General features: G+C 38.8%; 2 protein-coding genes across 3 annotated transcripts in view; one reads left to right on the forward strand and one right to left on the reverse strand.

The window, feature by feature from the left end:
- The window catches only part of LOC145220680 (arrestin domain-containing protein 2-like), a 45,975-nt gene that overhangs the window by 22,761 nt on the left and 5,376 nt on the right, over window positions 1–17,838 (forward strand). For both annotated transcript variants that reach the window (XM_080087907.1, XM_080087908.1), the window contains exons 2-3: window positions 17,285–17,466; window positions 17,530–17,631. In XM_080087907.1, coding sequence (XP_079944033.1) covers window positions 17,361–17,466; window positions 17,530–17,631 — 208 coding nt within the window. In that variant the 5' untranslated portion in view covers window positions 17,285–17,360. The remainder of the gene's footprint in view (window positions 1–17,284; window positions 17,467–17,529; window positions 17,632–17,838) is intronic.
- LOC145220161 (NIPA-like protein 2) lies at window positions 6,720–13,143 on the reverse strand. The gene is made up of 6 exons (XM_080087441.1): window positions 12,811–13,143; window positions 12,244–12,472; window positions 11,658–11,803; window positions 10,170–10,377; window positions 8,394–8,575; window positions 6,720–7,764 (listed from the first exon to the last, which is right to left on the reverse strand). The coding sequence occupies exons 1-6, from the start codon at window positions 13,032–13,034 to the stop codon at window positions 7,401–7,403; spliced, it is 1,353 nt and encodes a 450-aa protein (XP_079943567.1). The 5' UTR covers window positions 13,035–13,143; the 3' UTR covers window positions 6,720–7,400.

Below are 17,838 nucleotides of genomic sequence, written 5' to 3' on the forward strand. Positions count from 1 at the left end.
ATCGACATAACAGGAAAGATTGAACTATTGACAGCAGGCCTTGCGTGAAACACTGGCGTGAAGTATTATCGACAATCTTGATAGACAACCATTCAAATCGTGTCACTAAATGTTTAATTTACAAGTCATCAACTGCCCACTTCTGTCGAGTGACCCTATATTGCAAATACTAAATACACTTGCATGCCTTACGGAGAAATCTTAGGGATATCCATGTTATTGAATACCACAACGCGGCTCCACTTATAGGCAGTTTGTGCTGTAGTTAATGAATGCCAAAGTTTTGAATGGCGCTATGCGGTACTGTTATCTAGCCCGGCGTGTGCTGACAGCTGTCTTAATAGCTGATCAGTATTATCTGCATGCGTCTTGAGAAACCCCACTGCTGCTGAATGTGGAAATTACGCTGGTTTATTGCTTGCTTTTAGTTACATGCAGCTAACTAACATCCTAATAACAATCAACTCTCTTAGCTTTCGAAACATTTTAGTTGCGTACTCGTATCAAGCGAACTTTCGGTCTGAACTCGCTGAACATGGCAAGGCACAAGGCGACCAAAATAGTAAGTTTAAATGACTCATACTACGCGTTTTAGCAAGTCAGCCTTCTGACTGTCTTTACAGAAAATCTGCACGTTGGTAAAGGCAGTTTTATTCTGGTGTTGCGCATTATGGAAACTGCCTCGTTTCCTGGCCGTAAACACACAACAACCAGTGCCGTGTGGAAACGCATGCTTACTATCAGCTGTGCCGGCATGCCTTGTGCAAGCAGTCGAGCTTCAGTGGCGAGTGACTTAGGCCTTATCAATACTGCGCTACTTTTGTGCCGGTTCAGAGGGGAAGTAATACACTGTCGGGTGGTAACGATCTCTGTCAGAAGCGCCGCGTTTTTTGTTTTGCGCTCTCCCACAAACATCAACATTGATTTTGCTGCGCCGCGCCCCCTTGGGACTAGGGAGATGCATAAAAATCATTGATACGAAACGACAAGCAGGACCAACCGTCGACAACAGGACTTATTATCTGGCGGTCGTCTTTAATTATTTACATACTCCAAAGGGCATTTCGAACTCATTAAATGGCCAGATTAATGCAAAGCTACAATTGGTTAAATCGATACATCCGTTGAGATCGGTAAACATCGAAACCGGGATCGACGTTTCGTTCCCAGCGGTCTTTTGCGCTAGTCATTACTGTCTGCATATTTTATGCAAACCCAAGCGAAAGTTGATTGATCCTGGGCAGAGTTTGGGGGGTTTATCAAAGGACGATTAGTAGCGTAAGTTTTCGCCGAGGGTTTTAATAGTAATTGGCAGCTGTGATTGAAATTCAGAACAATGGCACTGGAATAAAAGTGCACGTTGAAGCGATGGCCTTTCAACAATTATTTGCGTATTTATTGGGTTCATGAATTTCAAATATCGGACATCTTTGCAGGTTGATTGTAGGCTAAACTTTATGTGAAACTTTTATTTGCTACAGGGTGGCTGGAATATGTTGATAAGTGTTAAGAGCATTTTTAGCAGATTTAAATCGCTTTTTATGTGAAATAAACATCACCACCAAATGCGGAAAAAAACAAGTTTTAAAACTAACACAAAGCTAAATGAACAAAGGGATGTAATATCTTTCTGCTTTTTAGTTTATTTTTTCTTTGCAGCACGGTTTCGATTTAAGCCGCATTCCTTGAAAACAATCAATCCCAAATGCGTGAGTTTTTACACACAAGCCGTGATAGGGTGTTTGGGGCGTGTTTTGTATTCACGAAAGTTCGTTGGAAAGCTTGTTGTGACCTTTAATAAAAGACACTGTTACGAAAAAAGATTTTTCTGTCATCGGGTTAATTGGGTTCGCTCTTTCAGGCAATGATTAACTATCTTTACCCAATTTGTAATGCTATATTCCGTATCAATTTAATTCTAGAAGGGAATGTGGTTCAAATTTTTTCTGCTGCAAAACAGTTTTTTACCTTATAGATCTTAAACACCTTCAAGCAAACAAAGGTAATTACTTAGTTCTGTTCAACTTTTGTTGTAAACACTAGTAATTTTTAGGTTGTTATAAATATAGTTACTCTCATAACCTTATGTTGTTTCACTAAACTTAATATCTTGTTGCTTTGGTTTACGTAGAAAGCTGGTAGTGATTCAAACACAGAATTCCCGGTAAAAATCCGCGGGCAAACATGTTTTTGAATGTGCCTGTGTAACTTAACCATGCAGGATGGCTGTACTTCCATTTGGCATGACACGTTTTCGAGCTAAACAAGCATCCTACTTCCTATTTGACGCAACGCTTGGATAGTCGTACAAACCCACACTCCCACAATCACGATCTTGTGGCAACGCCAGTACTCAGTAATGCAATCAGGCGATCAGACGTAACACCAGCAGATAATACAACGCAAATCAATCTTCCTTGCGTGAACACCAACTTGGTCAATTGATTACTAAATCCTAAAGCCTAATTTAAAACTATCACCTTGCGAGACTAATTCGTTTATTTTTATTACGACTTATATTACACAATCATTTTATCCCAAACTACCAAACTCGCGAAATTATATGTTAATGGGGCCTATACCATGTTCCTACGTTTAGTCACGATCCACTAGATTTACTCCCACGATTTTTCATTCCATAACGTTGTAACTTTGCATAGCTATTCCCGGCTTAGTGGCGGTTGTAGCGGCCACAATGTTTACATTAACGTTTGCATTTTCGTGTGCAAAAGCATTTTATACAACTACGGTAACTGGATTTCAGCTCGCCACAATAAGTTTTTAAAGATATAACATTTCCTTTCGTTTAATAGCTAAGAAATATTGAGTCATATTGTTCTTCTAGATTGTTTTGCACAAACCTACAGCGTTTGTTCATCATTACACATACGTCCTTCTGTTTGTACTGTCGTTTCCGGTTCGCGGTTCTAGCGCAATTTTGTCGCTATAATTTTTAACACAAAATGAAGTAAACTCATTGGGGCTGCTAGGGATCTGCTTTGCCTACGCATTACATATGGATTGTGAAAATGAAACCTTACATTACCGGATTTACATTTCAACGTCTACCTGCCAATTTCTAAACCCACTTCTTAATCTTTCACGATTGTGCTGAAAGTGAACTTTTTCAGCAAGGGACAGTGCATGAATCAAGAAATTCCCGTTGCCGTGTGCACCCGAAACAACAGTAAGAAGAAGACTCGGTTGTTGTGCCGGGTGCAAAAGCATTGACACTCTAAATGCTAGGAGTAATAAATTGCTCGAGGCTGCATACGCCCACTTAAGTCATGAGTAGAAGTCTATAGCTCGCCCGATACAAAGGTTTTAAACGTCAACCGATAATGGAAAAGAGCGCCGCAAATAGCAATGTGATTATTGAAAATCCAAGCATTGTATTTAGTGCGTCAGATGGACTCGTAAAAGTAGAACCACTAAAAACAATTGAAATCGCGAAATGTCGCAGTATGCAAAACATGCCTACTCGACCGTGCGGTTTAGGGCAGTCCCACAAAAACCACGTTGGTATTTGCCTTTACTTATCAATGTGGTACAGTGCGTAAATTTAATTAATTTAAAGCTAACCTTACGCTTGTTTTAATGTTTTTGTTGTGGTGTATGTAGTCGCTATTTGTCTCTTCATTTTGACCTTTAATCCTGTTAAAAATCTTGTCAGAGTTGGCGTGGTCGGTAAACGATCAAATAAGTTATATTTGGTCTGTTGTACACAAATTGACTTGTTTAAAACACGAATTTATTACACTGTGAAAACAAATACAAAGGCGTGTTAACGATCGAGGTTTTGCGTCCGACGCCCTTGTTTAAGTATCAACTTCATTCAAGTCGCTTTTGCCTTTAAAACAAACATTTTTTCCGCTTGGTCTTTCCTTGAAGTTTGGGTATGAAAAATTAAAACACAGGAAACCAAGAAAGGAAAAAAAACAATCACACACAAACGCGGACAGAAATTGTTTTTGTGTTTATCTTTGGTCTTTGTTGATTGATTGGAATTTCTTTTTTACACAACAAGGGACCAGCTTGCAAAGAGCTACCGATTTCTCCTACGTTTGACAATATTGAATGTAGCTATGTTTTGTCTTTACGATTAACCATTGCATAGACAGCCACTGGTGCTGAATATTTAAACCAAAGTTTTCAAACATATTTTTGCTACAATAAACGTCAAACTATTACCGATATGTAACAGTGAAACAGCATGTTTACATTGTATAGCTAATCGAAGGGTTTTTAACTATATACGAACCATTAGTGCTTTTATGATTTTCGATAACCTCGGTTTCCTTAACGACCGATTGAAAAAATATTTTGGAAAAATATGTGGCAATCAATCGTAAGGTTTAATGGATTGGATATCTAGGGACAAGACATTTCTTTCTACAGGTGGAAACTACGAAAAAATATTTTCTACGTTGGTATATACTGCTTTGGTAAATGTGTAGTTTTGTGGTGTCTCGCACCAACCAATGAACGACAAACGTGGTGCAAGAATGTTGTGGTTTTTGTGTGCAGGAAGATCCGTGTGCAAAAACTTCCGTTGAGCCCAGTTGCGCCATTTCGCCGCTTGCGTCTTAACGAGGCAGTAAATGACTGTCAATGTGGGTAAACGATAATTAATTAATCATAGGTTACGACTTAAAACGGAGAGAACATACTTTGATTGAATATTAGTATACTGTTATAAACTGCAGTTGAACAGTTTGCCGACATGGTGTTTATTTGTTAAAACAAATGCACACTTTTGTGAATCTCTTGTTATTATTATTAGTCGCTCAATGTACCATAAGCAAAACGAAACGTTTTCTTAGTGAGTTTCCATTGAAAACAATTTAACTTGATTTCACGAGTATGGTTTGCAACAGTTAGAATGGATAGAAGAAAACAAAAGGCATTGCCTGGAGCAATAACGCCTTTGTTTGTCTCCAGCACGAACTCAGCATGCAAGATTAAAGCAATTACTTTGCCGAAAACAGCAAATTATTACTTTGTCCTTTCTGCATCGTCCTTTCTGCACACTAGTGTTAAATAAGTTTCTCTTTCAACTTCTGGAAATGTAAATGCATTTTTAATGGCTTATTTGAGCGTAAGCGTTTTGCATACTCGTCAGAAGTTTTAAAAAGCGGCAACATCTGTATAGCAATATTGCCATTTGCCAACTAACACATGGTTTATTTCCCAAGTTTGGAAAATGTTTATTTCCAGGTTAAAACCAGTTGACAGTGTTATAAAAACATATTAATTTCGCTAAAAAACATCTTCAGTGTCTGTATGAACGGTGGAAATCGTTGCGACAATGGCAATAGAACAGGGAATGATTCCCAGAAACAATTTACCAAGCTTTATAATGGTTTATGTGGTAATAATTTTTTTAATAAGTTTAATTCTTTAAAGACTATGTAAATAACACAAACTCATAACCATTGTGCACGGATCCTGACCGTTTTTCTCCATTGATTTCCAAGCGGTTGCTCATTAGCGCCACTTAAGACGGATTTTAAGGAGTCGAAGCTTTTGCTAGTGGGCGTGTCTGTCCCCTTACGAGTGAAACCAACTTTTTTCTTGGCATAATGCTCTGGAACGCAGCCCTGCCACAAACAACTTGATCTAAAGTATCCTAAAAAGTTCTGTGTCATATATTCTGACCTGTATTTGGGCAAAGGGTAAAACCATGATCCATAGATTCCTTGTTTCACATTCCAGATTATTTTACTGAAACGTTACTGCAATTAAATGTTGATTAATTTCAAATAGTGAAATGTTTTTGTGTTTTTTTGGCTTACAATGTTTGATTTTCTTGCTCGATTTAAATGGTTGTTTATAGGGTTATACGTATAGTTAGCGTGTACATTTGATATTTCCCAATAACGAGCTTCATCAAACCCATGAAAGGACGACTTTGCCCTTTTCTTTATTCTCTATTTTCCAACTATGTTCTAGCAGCTTTATATATATCACGCCCGATTTAGAAAATACCGCAACACAATAGAGCTAAACTATGCGCAAAACGTTCTGTTGCCCAAACAGCTACGTTGATTCTTCCGCTTTCCCTCCATTGATTTGTTGCACAACAATAGCGGTTTGGTCACGCTCATGGCAACGGCCTGCCCTGTTGCCTAGCCATACTGACGTCATCGCATGTTGCCATAAGCCATCACTCAATAACAATGTGCTAATTACATCGGTTACTGATATTGAATTGACGATCTGGGCTTACGAAATCTAAAGAAGGGTATATACACCTTGTCCTATTCTACAGTGTTGCGTTGAAGTTGGGTTAATAAATAGTTTAGATTGTTGATAACACGTGTTTCAGAAGATTTTGTACTGATGCATGTTTTACAGAAACAGAATTTAGCCAGTTTGGACTAATTGCAAGGTATTTTTAAGCATAAACGGTAAAAAGAGTGTGTTTGAAGTTAAAAGCAATTTTACTTGTGACAAATGGCATCAGGCAGATAACAAGGTTATAAACGCCCAAACTATTTTCTGAGGCACATTAAAAAGCTGGTGATTTCCGTTTTTAAAGACTTCATTCCGTTTCTAAAGACTTTATAAAGAGTTTATCACATTTTTTCTCGATAAAATTTTGTGCTTCGTGAGTTGATGTCCTTCTTTGGGGCATGTGATTTTTGTAAGTATGTTAACAAGGTCGTAAATGTTTGTCAATTCAAAGCTACCTATAGAACTTTGTAACGGGGCTCACAGACTTTAAAAAAGCGATTTTTTATGTATTTTTTGTATGTCGAAAACCGGTACGTATACCAGTGTTTTCCCACAATTGATAGTGCAGTGACAGGAAGAAATGTGCCGTGATTGTAAAATGCGCCGTGGAATAGAACAAAGGTAACGCGAGAAAATGTAAGCAAAGCACAATAAGGTCCTACATGTTGTACCTTGAAGACAAACACAACAAAATTCGAGGCAAACCTATTTGTCACTTGTTGAGTGGTACCTTGGTTAAAAAAATCTATTTGAGAGTGTGTAATAAGTTGCGACAAACAATTTCAAGAAATGCAATTGCATCGTCCGGCCGCATATCTGTGCTAACGAGCAGCAACTGAAAGATAACACTAATAAAATGACCATTATTATCGATAACACTGAGCTTAATGTGAAAACTAAGCAACAATGATATTTTGTGTTTTCATTATATTTAAATCAGGGGTCCTAATCTGTAGTATTCCACCCAAGTGTGTTGCAAGTTTTTGCGTCCAAAAAGTACTTCAGTCATGCAGTACATGTTTGAAGACGAACAGTTTTTAAATAATTTAACAGTGGGAGGTAGAAAAGATGTTGAGACGTCTCAATTTCAAACCTTCCAGTTGGCTTTTCCCAGTATGCTGAATGAAACATAAATAGGTTTGCCTAAATCTTACACATAAACATCAAGGTATCTGCTCATCGTTGTCGGACAGCGCAGGCTGTACTTTGTGTATCGTCTCTGTGGCTTTAATCGTCGATACAAAATCCCTTAACATCTTAGCCGTTGCCGTAGATGTCGTTGGGGCAGAAGTCCTCCCGAAATCAACCAAACTTGAGCGTTCACTATTGCCACCAAGTGACAATGCATCGTTCGATATCTTGTCACTGGCGGCCGACATTTCTTCGTCACTCATTGTAACGATATCGGTTGAGTTAAATGAGTCGCTTCGCGCACTGCTGGTACTGGTTGAGCCGCTGGCCAATCCACTGTCGTTAGTAGACGCTCTTTTGCGCAGTTCTTCGGTTAATGAGGTTTTGTATTCGTCCCTGCAAGTATAGATAACATGAAGAAGTATTTAGGGATTTGACACATTCTTGTGTGTCCAGCACACGTTAGGATTTGTGTATGCAGGGAATTCTAAAACCTATATTGAGATTTATTAGGTTATAATTCACTTAAAACGTGAATAGGCAACGGCACACAATCAAACATTGGAAATATGCAACAAAACTGAAAAAAAGAAAAAAAGGCAGTAGCCAGGGGTTACTTGTCAAATTTGAAACCAGAATTGCTTCGTCGTAACTCGATATATTGAACTGGTAGCAAAATGTAGTGTAGCAACTTTGAGTGAAAATCATTTCGTTTAAACTCATACCTCGATAATCTTAATTACACTAAATTCATCCCCGTTATAGACTTGATTGACAATGCCATTTTTGCGTTTTCTCTTGTTTTAAGTTTTTTTTAATGTAAACCAGTGGTTTCCAACTGGGAAGGGATTTTAAAACTGAAGGGGAGAAATTTACTTTACTTCCGACATGTGGTTTGTAAATAGAGAACTATTGGAACACCATTGAGGAATGAGAGTGTTTTAAATTGTTAAGTGAGGAATTCGTCGATAAAGGTTGCGAACAACTGATGTAAACCATTTAGTAAAATGTAAAATGTAACTTACTGGTGTGCGATAATGTAGACACCGATAAATGAAAGAATGCAGCCGAACAGAAACATAAAAACGCGATCGAAAGCAACGCCGTTAAATTCCTTGTAGAACATAGCACCGGCTAATATTGCACTGACTGTAAAGAAAATGAAGTTCACGGGCACCACGTCAGATACGTCGTACAGTTGCATAGCCTGGAAAAAACGAAAATTGTACACTTTGTAGATAACACGTTTGTACTAGGGGTATTGTAAGCCAGTGTTTTTCAACTCTGAGTCCGAACACTGATATCAGTCCGTAGCCATTTCACCACACACAAAAACGATAATGTATTCATTATTGTACAGTTTTAATGTCCTAATGGTAAATGCTGGGATAAAAGTAGTCTTAGATACCTAAGGGGTTGAGAAGCGCGGTTCTTAGCTGTGCCAAAGAAAACGCGATAGTGGTGTATGCGATACCAGTTTTCGGTAATCCGTCTTCCTGTGCCCATGCTATTATGTTACAAAGTTTCTTTTGTACATATGCACACTAGTTGGATTTTCCTCTTTCACCTCAGCCCTCCACAGCGTCAAAAACCTTAAAAAGAGCCTCACCAAACCGCAGCGCCTAAACCTTTTCAGTAACATACACCTCAACGCGTTGTATGGAATTAGGTGGGCAGTATTCACTTTAGTAACACAATGGAATGTATTTCTTTATTTTAGATTAAATTTGCGGACGTTTCATTTCCTAAATATTAATATTGCGGATGTATTACTTCCCAATATTTCTTATACCTAAGGAAGCTTGTGTCACCTGGGCATTTACATTGCATGTTAAATTTTCTACTCATGGTTTACTTCACGCTTTGCGAAAGGCTTTGGTTTGGAGTAACGTTTGTGGTGATGCCCCTTGTAGCCTCAAAGGTGCCTTTCGTGTGGCACGATTGCAGCGGTTTGATGCCAGAACTTTAAGCTCACGACGCGTCGCTGCATTTCAAATGACCCTTCCATTATACCACGTTTTTTCCATATTTTTTCTGGTGCTTGGAGGACTTTGCTCTCTGATAATTAGCATATGCCAGAGAAGTCAGCCATAACTAACAGAACTTGAACATCAACGCGTAATGCTTTCAATGATCTGTAGTGATGTTGTATAGGAAGATTGGGTATGGCCGGGCATTTGATTTAAGACAACAGCGATTGTTGAAACATCTATATTACTATGTATTCCCTATACACAAGCCCTCTGGTACTTTTGTTCTGAATTCATAAATCTCACCAGCGCAGGGTTTGTATAATAGCCACACTGTATGTCTGTTGCATTAGGACTAAGTTTAGACCTGTTGGTAAAGTTTGTTTTGCTTTAAGCGCAAAAATAAGGCTTAGGCAATGCGTTACAAACGTCTACTCCAGCGGTTCAAGGAAAACGCCATCAGTCAATGCTTTACACTCCATGCCGATAGCTTCCTACTGCCTAACACGCTTTACGAAGATCTTTTACAAATATCTTGACTTGTGCTTTTAACGTAGAAACAAGTTGGCGTTAGCCTTCGATGTTAAAACAATGACGTAAGTTGTTCACGATGCATTTAAGATAAATGTCCGGTGGTGTTGTGCACTTAAAATTCTGCTTTTCGGAGGGTGGTATGTTTATTTTTAACCCCAATTAGCCCCTAAAACAGTTCGCTACTGTAAATTGTTCAATTTTTATACTGGATGCTTCACTTTGAAAACCCCTTAATGTTCCCACAAGTTCATTTTTCGCTCAGTCATAGCCACAAAACGGCTTACAAAATTTACTTACCCTATTTAAATATTTGATTTGAGTTCCCGTGGTGATAGGTAAGATAATGAGACAAACCCAAAAGACAGCGTTAAGAATCTCCTGCTTGCCCTGAAATATCGACTCCGAAATGAGACTTGAAAGCGCTTTGGACGCAATCACAGTTATTGAGGCGATTATTCCAACCAGCATGAGAAGTATTACCAAGTGTTCATTGCCGCGAACGTACCTGTGACAAAAATAGTGTTTGGTTAGACGGGAAGTTTTTCGGAAGTTTTACATGTTTCTTTGATTGGTTGCTCGTTATTTATGTATTTTTGTTGGTGTTGGCAGAACAAAAGGGACTATACGATTGGTCAAACGGTCATGTTTCTCCGAGCGCATTTAATTGTGGATCCTGAAAGAAAGTATTTGTATAAATTGTATTGTTCCTATGATAGTAACGTCGCAACGTAATTGTGTGTTAATCAGGTCGTTTTAGATCACACTCCTAATTAATAGTGTGTAATTTGAGTTGAATACATGATAAAAGTACTTATTGTTTATACTTGTCATCTCGGCAGGTACATTACATTAACATAAACATTCTGTAATTATTTTTAGCCTGTGTATCGTTTTTTTTTGCATATGAGTTTAACGTAATTGTTTTTCATAAAAGTTGCAAACATCTGACGGAACAGCAAACCACTTTCCTTGGAGATTCGCGTAATAGTCAGGATGTTGACGCTGTTTACGTATACATTGCTTTACCTCAATACTTCTTTAAAAGCGTTAAACGCAACTTCACACGCATGGTATCCCCGGTGCCGCTACCGTGCGCTTATGTACTGCAGTTTCCGTAGTGATTTATTGTCACCGCGATTCGGTTACCAGTCCTAACAGCAAGCTACGGGACCTATATAGGTGATGACGCATCGGGGACGGTACGACGCACGGCGTTTCCTGTCAGGAGCGATCCGCTGCGCTAACACTCGAATATACACAATAGGTTGAACTGATATGTCATTATTCGAGAACACTTATTTGTTATACATATTTTTAACTCTATAACAGTAAGGTAATTGTTTTGTACAGGCAACAAACTGCTGCACATGTGTAAGTTGTATAATGCAAGCAACGTCAATCCCCTTTCTTCGGCTCGTTTTAGCACTTTTTAAAGAATTTTTTTTATAATACAGTTGTTAAGCTTCGTGTACATTTGGAGTAATGGAAACAGCAATAAACCCCTTTTTGGCCTATTTGTTTACTATTTCATGATAGTACTTTGTTTGGTACAGGCCATAACGCACATTGAAACGTTGTGCAATTCGCACAGCTAGAACCCTTTTCTTTGTTTGCTAGTCTTCCTGTGGCTGTTTAAATATCGACAACCATCTACTTGTACAATTAGTGTAAACCGCGTGTACAGCACAGCCTTGTCCAACCTTATGTTTTTTTCTGAAGTTTTTCCAGCGCTTCACACTATCCGTCGTACTGCAAGCGTAACAATAACGTAAACACGGAACTCACTTGAAATAGAGTAAAATCGCCAGCACGACGGCTTCGATACCGACATAGAGAAGAAATGTCCAAGCTCCTAAATACTCCACGATCTGTCCCGCCGATAACGGGGGCTTTCCCTTGACCGAGAAGCTCACCAGTGTTATGGAGCCGACCTAAAGAATATAAAACTCAGATTACAACTACCAATGGCGTCAAATGTAGTTGACTACAAACAGTGTTAAGAAACGTTGGCTAGTTACAAAGTAGTTCCAGTAATGGAGCGTCAAAATTAAAGGGAGGTTGTTGTGCACGAAAGCGGTTAGGGTTAACTGCAATCAGTGTTTAATGACAACTTTACGAACCACGACGCTTAAAATGACAAAAATGCAACAACAGGCATACACCCTGGTACAGACTTGTCTTTCCAACTTCTGTGTTTAACATAAAGCGAGTATTCCTACAATTTTGCGATTTCAGAATGATATAATAATGATATAATAATGTTTAATAATGACTTTGGTCAAATGCTATAGCTTAGTTTTGCCTCAATAAAATTAAAAACATCCGGGGGGGGGGGGGGGGGGGGGCGTCTGAATAATTGCCGAACACTTACTATCACTAACGTGACGCCCATAAGACTAGGCATGGTGAGAGGCTCTCGCAGAAAAACAACAGCAATAAAAGCGTTCGCCAGCACCGCCACACTTCCAAGAGGGGCTACCAGAGATGCTGGAGCGAAACCATAAGCCATAAAGTTCCCCAGTTCGCCAAGAACCATCAAAAACATTCCCAGCCACCACCATTTGTCCAGACAATACCTCCAATGACTGTCTTGTCCTAACCTGTAATGAAAAGAGTACATGTTGTAAAGATTGACTTATTTAAAAAAAAAATTGCGATGACAAAATGCATCATTAGCGGACCAAGCGCCAAAAGCTGCGTTTCGATATGACGTAATGGATGTTACGTCACAGGAAAAGTTTCTAAAGCTGAACGAAACTATGGGACTTTATTGGACTTAGGTTTTACCCTTGTACATTTTCTTGTAGTTTTTCAATGCTTATTTTAAAGGATGTGTCTACTTTTTACTGGCCCTCAAAAAACGAAAATCGTAACAAACTCAGTGGCATACTGGTTGGATTAAAACGAGAATGTTACCAACATTTACACAAACGCTAACCTGTTATGTGCTTTCTTCTGTACACTGAGTGATATACTGATAAGCAAATTCCCACCAATGGCGAGAGACATCCCAATAAGGTGGCGTTGATTCCATTTCGCACCAGTCATGGTCGAGTTCGTCACATTCAGCGTTGTCTGATTGTCAAAGCTCGGCAGATGCACGTTTGCTAAAGCGGCATGGATCACCGAAGCAGTTAAGTTTGTCCAGTTACCGGCTACCATGTTGATTGTTGTGATATTTGTTGCTTCCTTGAAATCACCTCATTGTCGATTGGGTGACGGTTAGGTAAATATCAAATACAAAACTACACCTGTTTACTAAAAGCTATACAGTACCTAAAATATGAGAGTTGGCAATTTAGTTAAGTCTGCCTATGTTTAAGTTGTTTTCTGCATTAAATGTCCTTTAAACAAACATTTCAACCACGTTAAGGTCCTATTCTTAAAGCTGTTGGTGGCTTTAATAAAATCTTAAAGCTACTACAAAGTCTTATATACCTGCCTACGCCTAATCCTGGTTTGTAACGCTCAGTGGAACCGTTAATAAGGAAGCCGTTACACAACAAACCTCTTCCTTATCGAAAAATCCTTAACTCATAACAGCCTTACCATAACGCTCAATTGGATTTTCCCCACGCAAAAACGTCAGAAGGCCTGAAATATGAACGTCAGTTCTCTCCGTTTTACGGGTAACACGAATACAAATCGGCGCAATCAAAAATCGATACTAAAAGACTCGTTAATCGACTTAACCTCCCGCGAAACAGATGCTTCTTCGATCGCGGTTCGTTTGGGGGATTCGAAATGTTTTCTAGTATCGCTAATTCGATGTCCCATGCTCTTTAATGTCGGCAACCTTAGTTCCAGTTAAAAAGCGCACAATTTATATTTTATCTTGATTGTCACGCCTGTTTACTTCTTGCGCAATAGTCTCATAATATACTTGTAATTTACATTAAAAAATTACATAACAAATGCGAAATAATAAGCCAAACGTTTACATCAATTGTGCCCTTCACTTTTTGTACTTTATAACATTCGAACTTAAACGCCTATGTGTATCTCATTTAGTTAAGAAACTTACCTTAACTTGACTCACCCACTATAACTAGGTGCAGTACTTAACTTTACTTAACCCTTAACAACTAGACATTTACCAACTGACTGCTGGGTACTTTTTTAGCTCAAACACTTAAATCCGAGCATATGGCACGACACTGTTTTAACAACAACGTATGGACAGGTCTTACTGAACAATGATAACAATACCTGTTGAATATACGGATCATCGTGTAACCGGTATGACGCCCGCTATTTTCATCAGCTCGGTTAGTGTTACACAAGCACGAAGCCGACAGAATCCCACAGCAGCTCGCGCCGCGCACAACTTTGTAAAGCAGGATACTATCAATAACGCTTGCTGCTGGCTGCATTTCCTCATGCCGCTAAAGTAAGGGCTTGTGTCGGCTGTTGTTACTTGATTCCAGGCACAAACTAGTCTGACTCGGCTTAAAAGCCATTAACACATGAAGTAGATGTATTATATACAGGAGCTTAACTGACAAAACCCGAAAAGTTTGCTAGTAGTTGTTCGTCCGTCTAACGTATGTGATTTTGTTTAAGGTCATGCACTTGCAAAAGGTCATATGCTAGTTTTACATCTAAAATTTTCGGAAATTACTGAACAAGGCGTCATTTACCACAACAGCAACGCAGATAAATCACAACTTAACACTTGTTTAACCCGCTCTTCAAAATACAAATTAGAATAGTTAAATGACATTGCTGCTTACTACTTAAATCGTTTATCACTCCATTTGTACGTTATTTCCACCTGTCACTAGCCACAACAATTAACGAACTTACAGTCAACACTAGTTTGTCATTTTCTTCAGTAGGCGTGCGAGTGTGATGACGGTGCTAACTTTCCGGCCTAACTTTTAACACAAACAAAACCACAACACATGAAACGCCTCAGACGCATAGAAACTAGACCGGTCCTGAAAACGCCCGGCACGAGGCCATCAGCCTTGCATTACTCTAAGCCTACTTTTACATCGGCCGCAAATAGTGATAGGGCACAAGCATTTGCAGCGGCCACATGATTTGGATTTTAACACGTGATGGTGCACCCGGCATGTTTACTAGGGTTCGTGCAGCCACAACGCTACAGAATAAAGTTGTTTCCATAGACCTTCGCTCGCTTAGCATAAAGCTCTTAATTGCTTTCCTACTAGTTCCCGTTAGCGTTGTAAACAATAAACTACGGAAGAGCGCTGTTATTTAAACATCCCTAAAATTTGAATATACTTAGTAGTGAATTGCCTGGCTGATACAACGGACTTTGTCACATTGTTGAACGATTCCAGGAAAAAGGTTGCCCAAAACCGGCTGTACGCTCGTTAGGCGTGGTTCGGTTGCTGGACAAAAATTAGCGCACAGAAACCTTGCTACTGATCGCTGACTTCAGCCTGCAAATTTAAGCACCGCACAAGTTCAGCCTGAAACACAGGAAAACCTTTGTCCTTGCTATTTCATTTCATTTGGGTTCGCCAAGCTAGTGCTCACGATTAACCGATTGGGCTGGTAACTGAATTTTTTTGTTGTTGTTAAATTGAGATTTATTGGTCGACCGAAACTTGTCTTTTTGCTGAGGGTACTCGGTGGTGTGTCGTGAAAACCGGATCCAACAAATATTTGCCAAATACGTTACGAACCTAACTTAAAACATAACCACCAAAGAGCGCAAATAAATATATATTATTGTAACGTTTCAACAAATACTGTTGTTATTATCATGGCAAAAAGGCGGTTTAGTGTGTTTAGGGTTTGAAAATTACATACAGAGCGAAACAACAGTTTGTTTTAAATCGCCGTTGTCATCATCACTGCAACAATATCGCTGTTATCTATTTCCAAACCCGGTGTCTGTTATGTGTTTGATCAAGTTATGCCGTGTTTATTGTGCATAAGCTTATTAAACGTTTCTTGGAAAAATATTGCCAAAACCGTTGTCGTTAGGTGTGGTTTGCTTGTTTCACAGTCAAAGCCCACATAAACCTTGCGACTGATCATTGACTTAAGGTTGTAAATTTATAGGCACCGCACAAGTTTAGCCTAAAAAGTAGGAAACCTTTGTCTTTGCTATTTTGTTTTGCTTCGCCAAGATAGTCCCAACGATTTAGCGATTTGGCTGGCAACTGATTTTGTTTGTTGTTGTTAAATTCAGATTTGGCGGTCGACCGGAACTTGTCATTTTAGGGTACACTTGGCGTGTTGTAAAATCCGTTTGCAATTCGTAATTTGTCAAGAGAACTCACAAACCCAATTTAAACACAGCCACTAAAGTGCTGTATTGAGTACTCATCATATAAACGTTTTAACAGACACTGTTGTCGTTACCGGCGAAAATGCGGACGTTTTTCTTCATGTCTAAGTTCCTTGGCTGTTTTTAAACATTTTATATGTGTGTGGTGTTGAAGGTACATAGAAAGCTAAACAACAATTTGTTTAAATCGCTGTTGTCATCATCAGTGCAAAAAATGGTTATTATCTATTTTCAAACTTCGTGTCTGTTATGGTTTGATCAACTTATTTCGTATTTGGTGTTTATATAAGTGCAACCACATTTTGTGCCAGCAATTGCAGTTGTGGACATTATTTCAAACCGGTATCTCAAATCATATAGTTGATATTAAATCATTCGGGTAATCAGTAGACGTAGAGAATAGGAAGTATCACCTCGACCGCTTGCACACGTTTCTCACGACGCCACGTCACCACCGCTGGGGAACTGACGTCATCCTGGTCGGAAGCACCCGATTTTGTTTACAAAAATCGCCTCGCTATTGTCTATCATATAGAGTGTACCAGCACTTTGAGCATCAGAGTGGAGACACCATTGTCTTTTGGTTTCAGATGTACAAGGAAAAATTATGATGGACAAAAAAGTTTACAGTTACAGACAGGAGTTAGAAATATGTAGACTACAAAAGTGGATTGTTCCTGAGACTTCAATGTTTCCTAGTTCGGTGTTTTCAAACGCCAAATTAGCCTCACCATACAGACAGTGCTTCGTCACGTTGCCAAAAATGTTGCAATCATGATCGTCTGTGTCTATGGTTAAAAAATAAGTTTTTTAGAGCAGTGTTTCTTAGGGCAAGTGTCTAACAGAAATTGAATGTTACTATACGCGAAATATGTTTACAGTTTTGATTTGTGATGAGTGAATCTTTTTTTGCATTCATGACTGCCTATCTTAAATTTTAACCATTGCTATATTTTGTCTAGCGAAGGACATCGACTGTAAATGTTTAGACTTTGTCAGCGTAAAGTATTTTAAGCTTTCTTCTAACAATGTTTAATGTATCGAAGCTAGAACATTTGTGTATGTGCATTTTTAATTTGTCATGTACAATTTAAAAAGTATACAGCTTTCTGTACTTCCTTACATGCCTTTTGAACCTTTTCAGACGAATGCAGCCTTTTTATAGTCTTAGCGGAACAGCTACAAATTAGCTCTTGATAGGCTTGCTAATCTTTGCAGCGATGCCAATTGAAATTCATTTCTCGCACAAAAGTGCTATGTTTCGACCAGGAGACTGCGTGACAGGTTATGTAATAGTCATCTCACAAAGTTCATCACGTTCAGACGGTAAGTTCCAACATTAATCTCTACACCACTGTTGCCAACTTAAACCGTTTAAATTGTGATTAGGTATTGAACTGGAATGGAAAGGACGAGTTAATATCATGAACAGAAACAACCAACAAGCCTCTTTTCTTGTCTTTCGTACTGCTCAAGTCCTCAATCATAGTGGTAAAAGCTTTCGCTACTTGTGCATTTCTTATTCTACTACTATAGGTTGTTCAAACAATAGTTAAGCTCTTTCTGCAGTCCAATTGGTAAATCTGTTGTTCTGAAGTGATTTACAAAAGAATGAAGACAATGTAACACTTAATTCTTTGGTAATTCAACTAATGTTATTTTTTCATAAATATTCTGTGATATGATCAAGGTTACTGT

The sequence above is a fragment of the Phallusia mammillata genome, chromosome 3, assembly GCF_965637545.1.
Source record: "Phallusia mammillata chromosome 3, kaPhaMamm4.hap1.1, whole genome shotgun sequence".
Lineage (NCBI taxonomy): Eukaryota > Metazoa > Chordata > Ascidiacea > Phlebobranchia > Ascidiidae > Phallusia > Phallusia mammillata.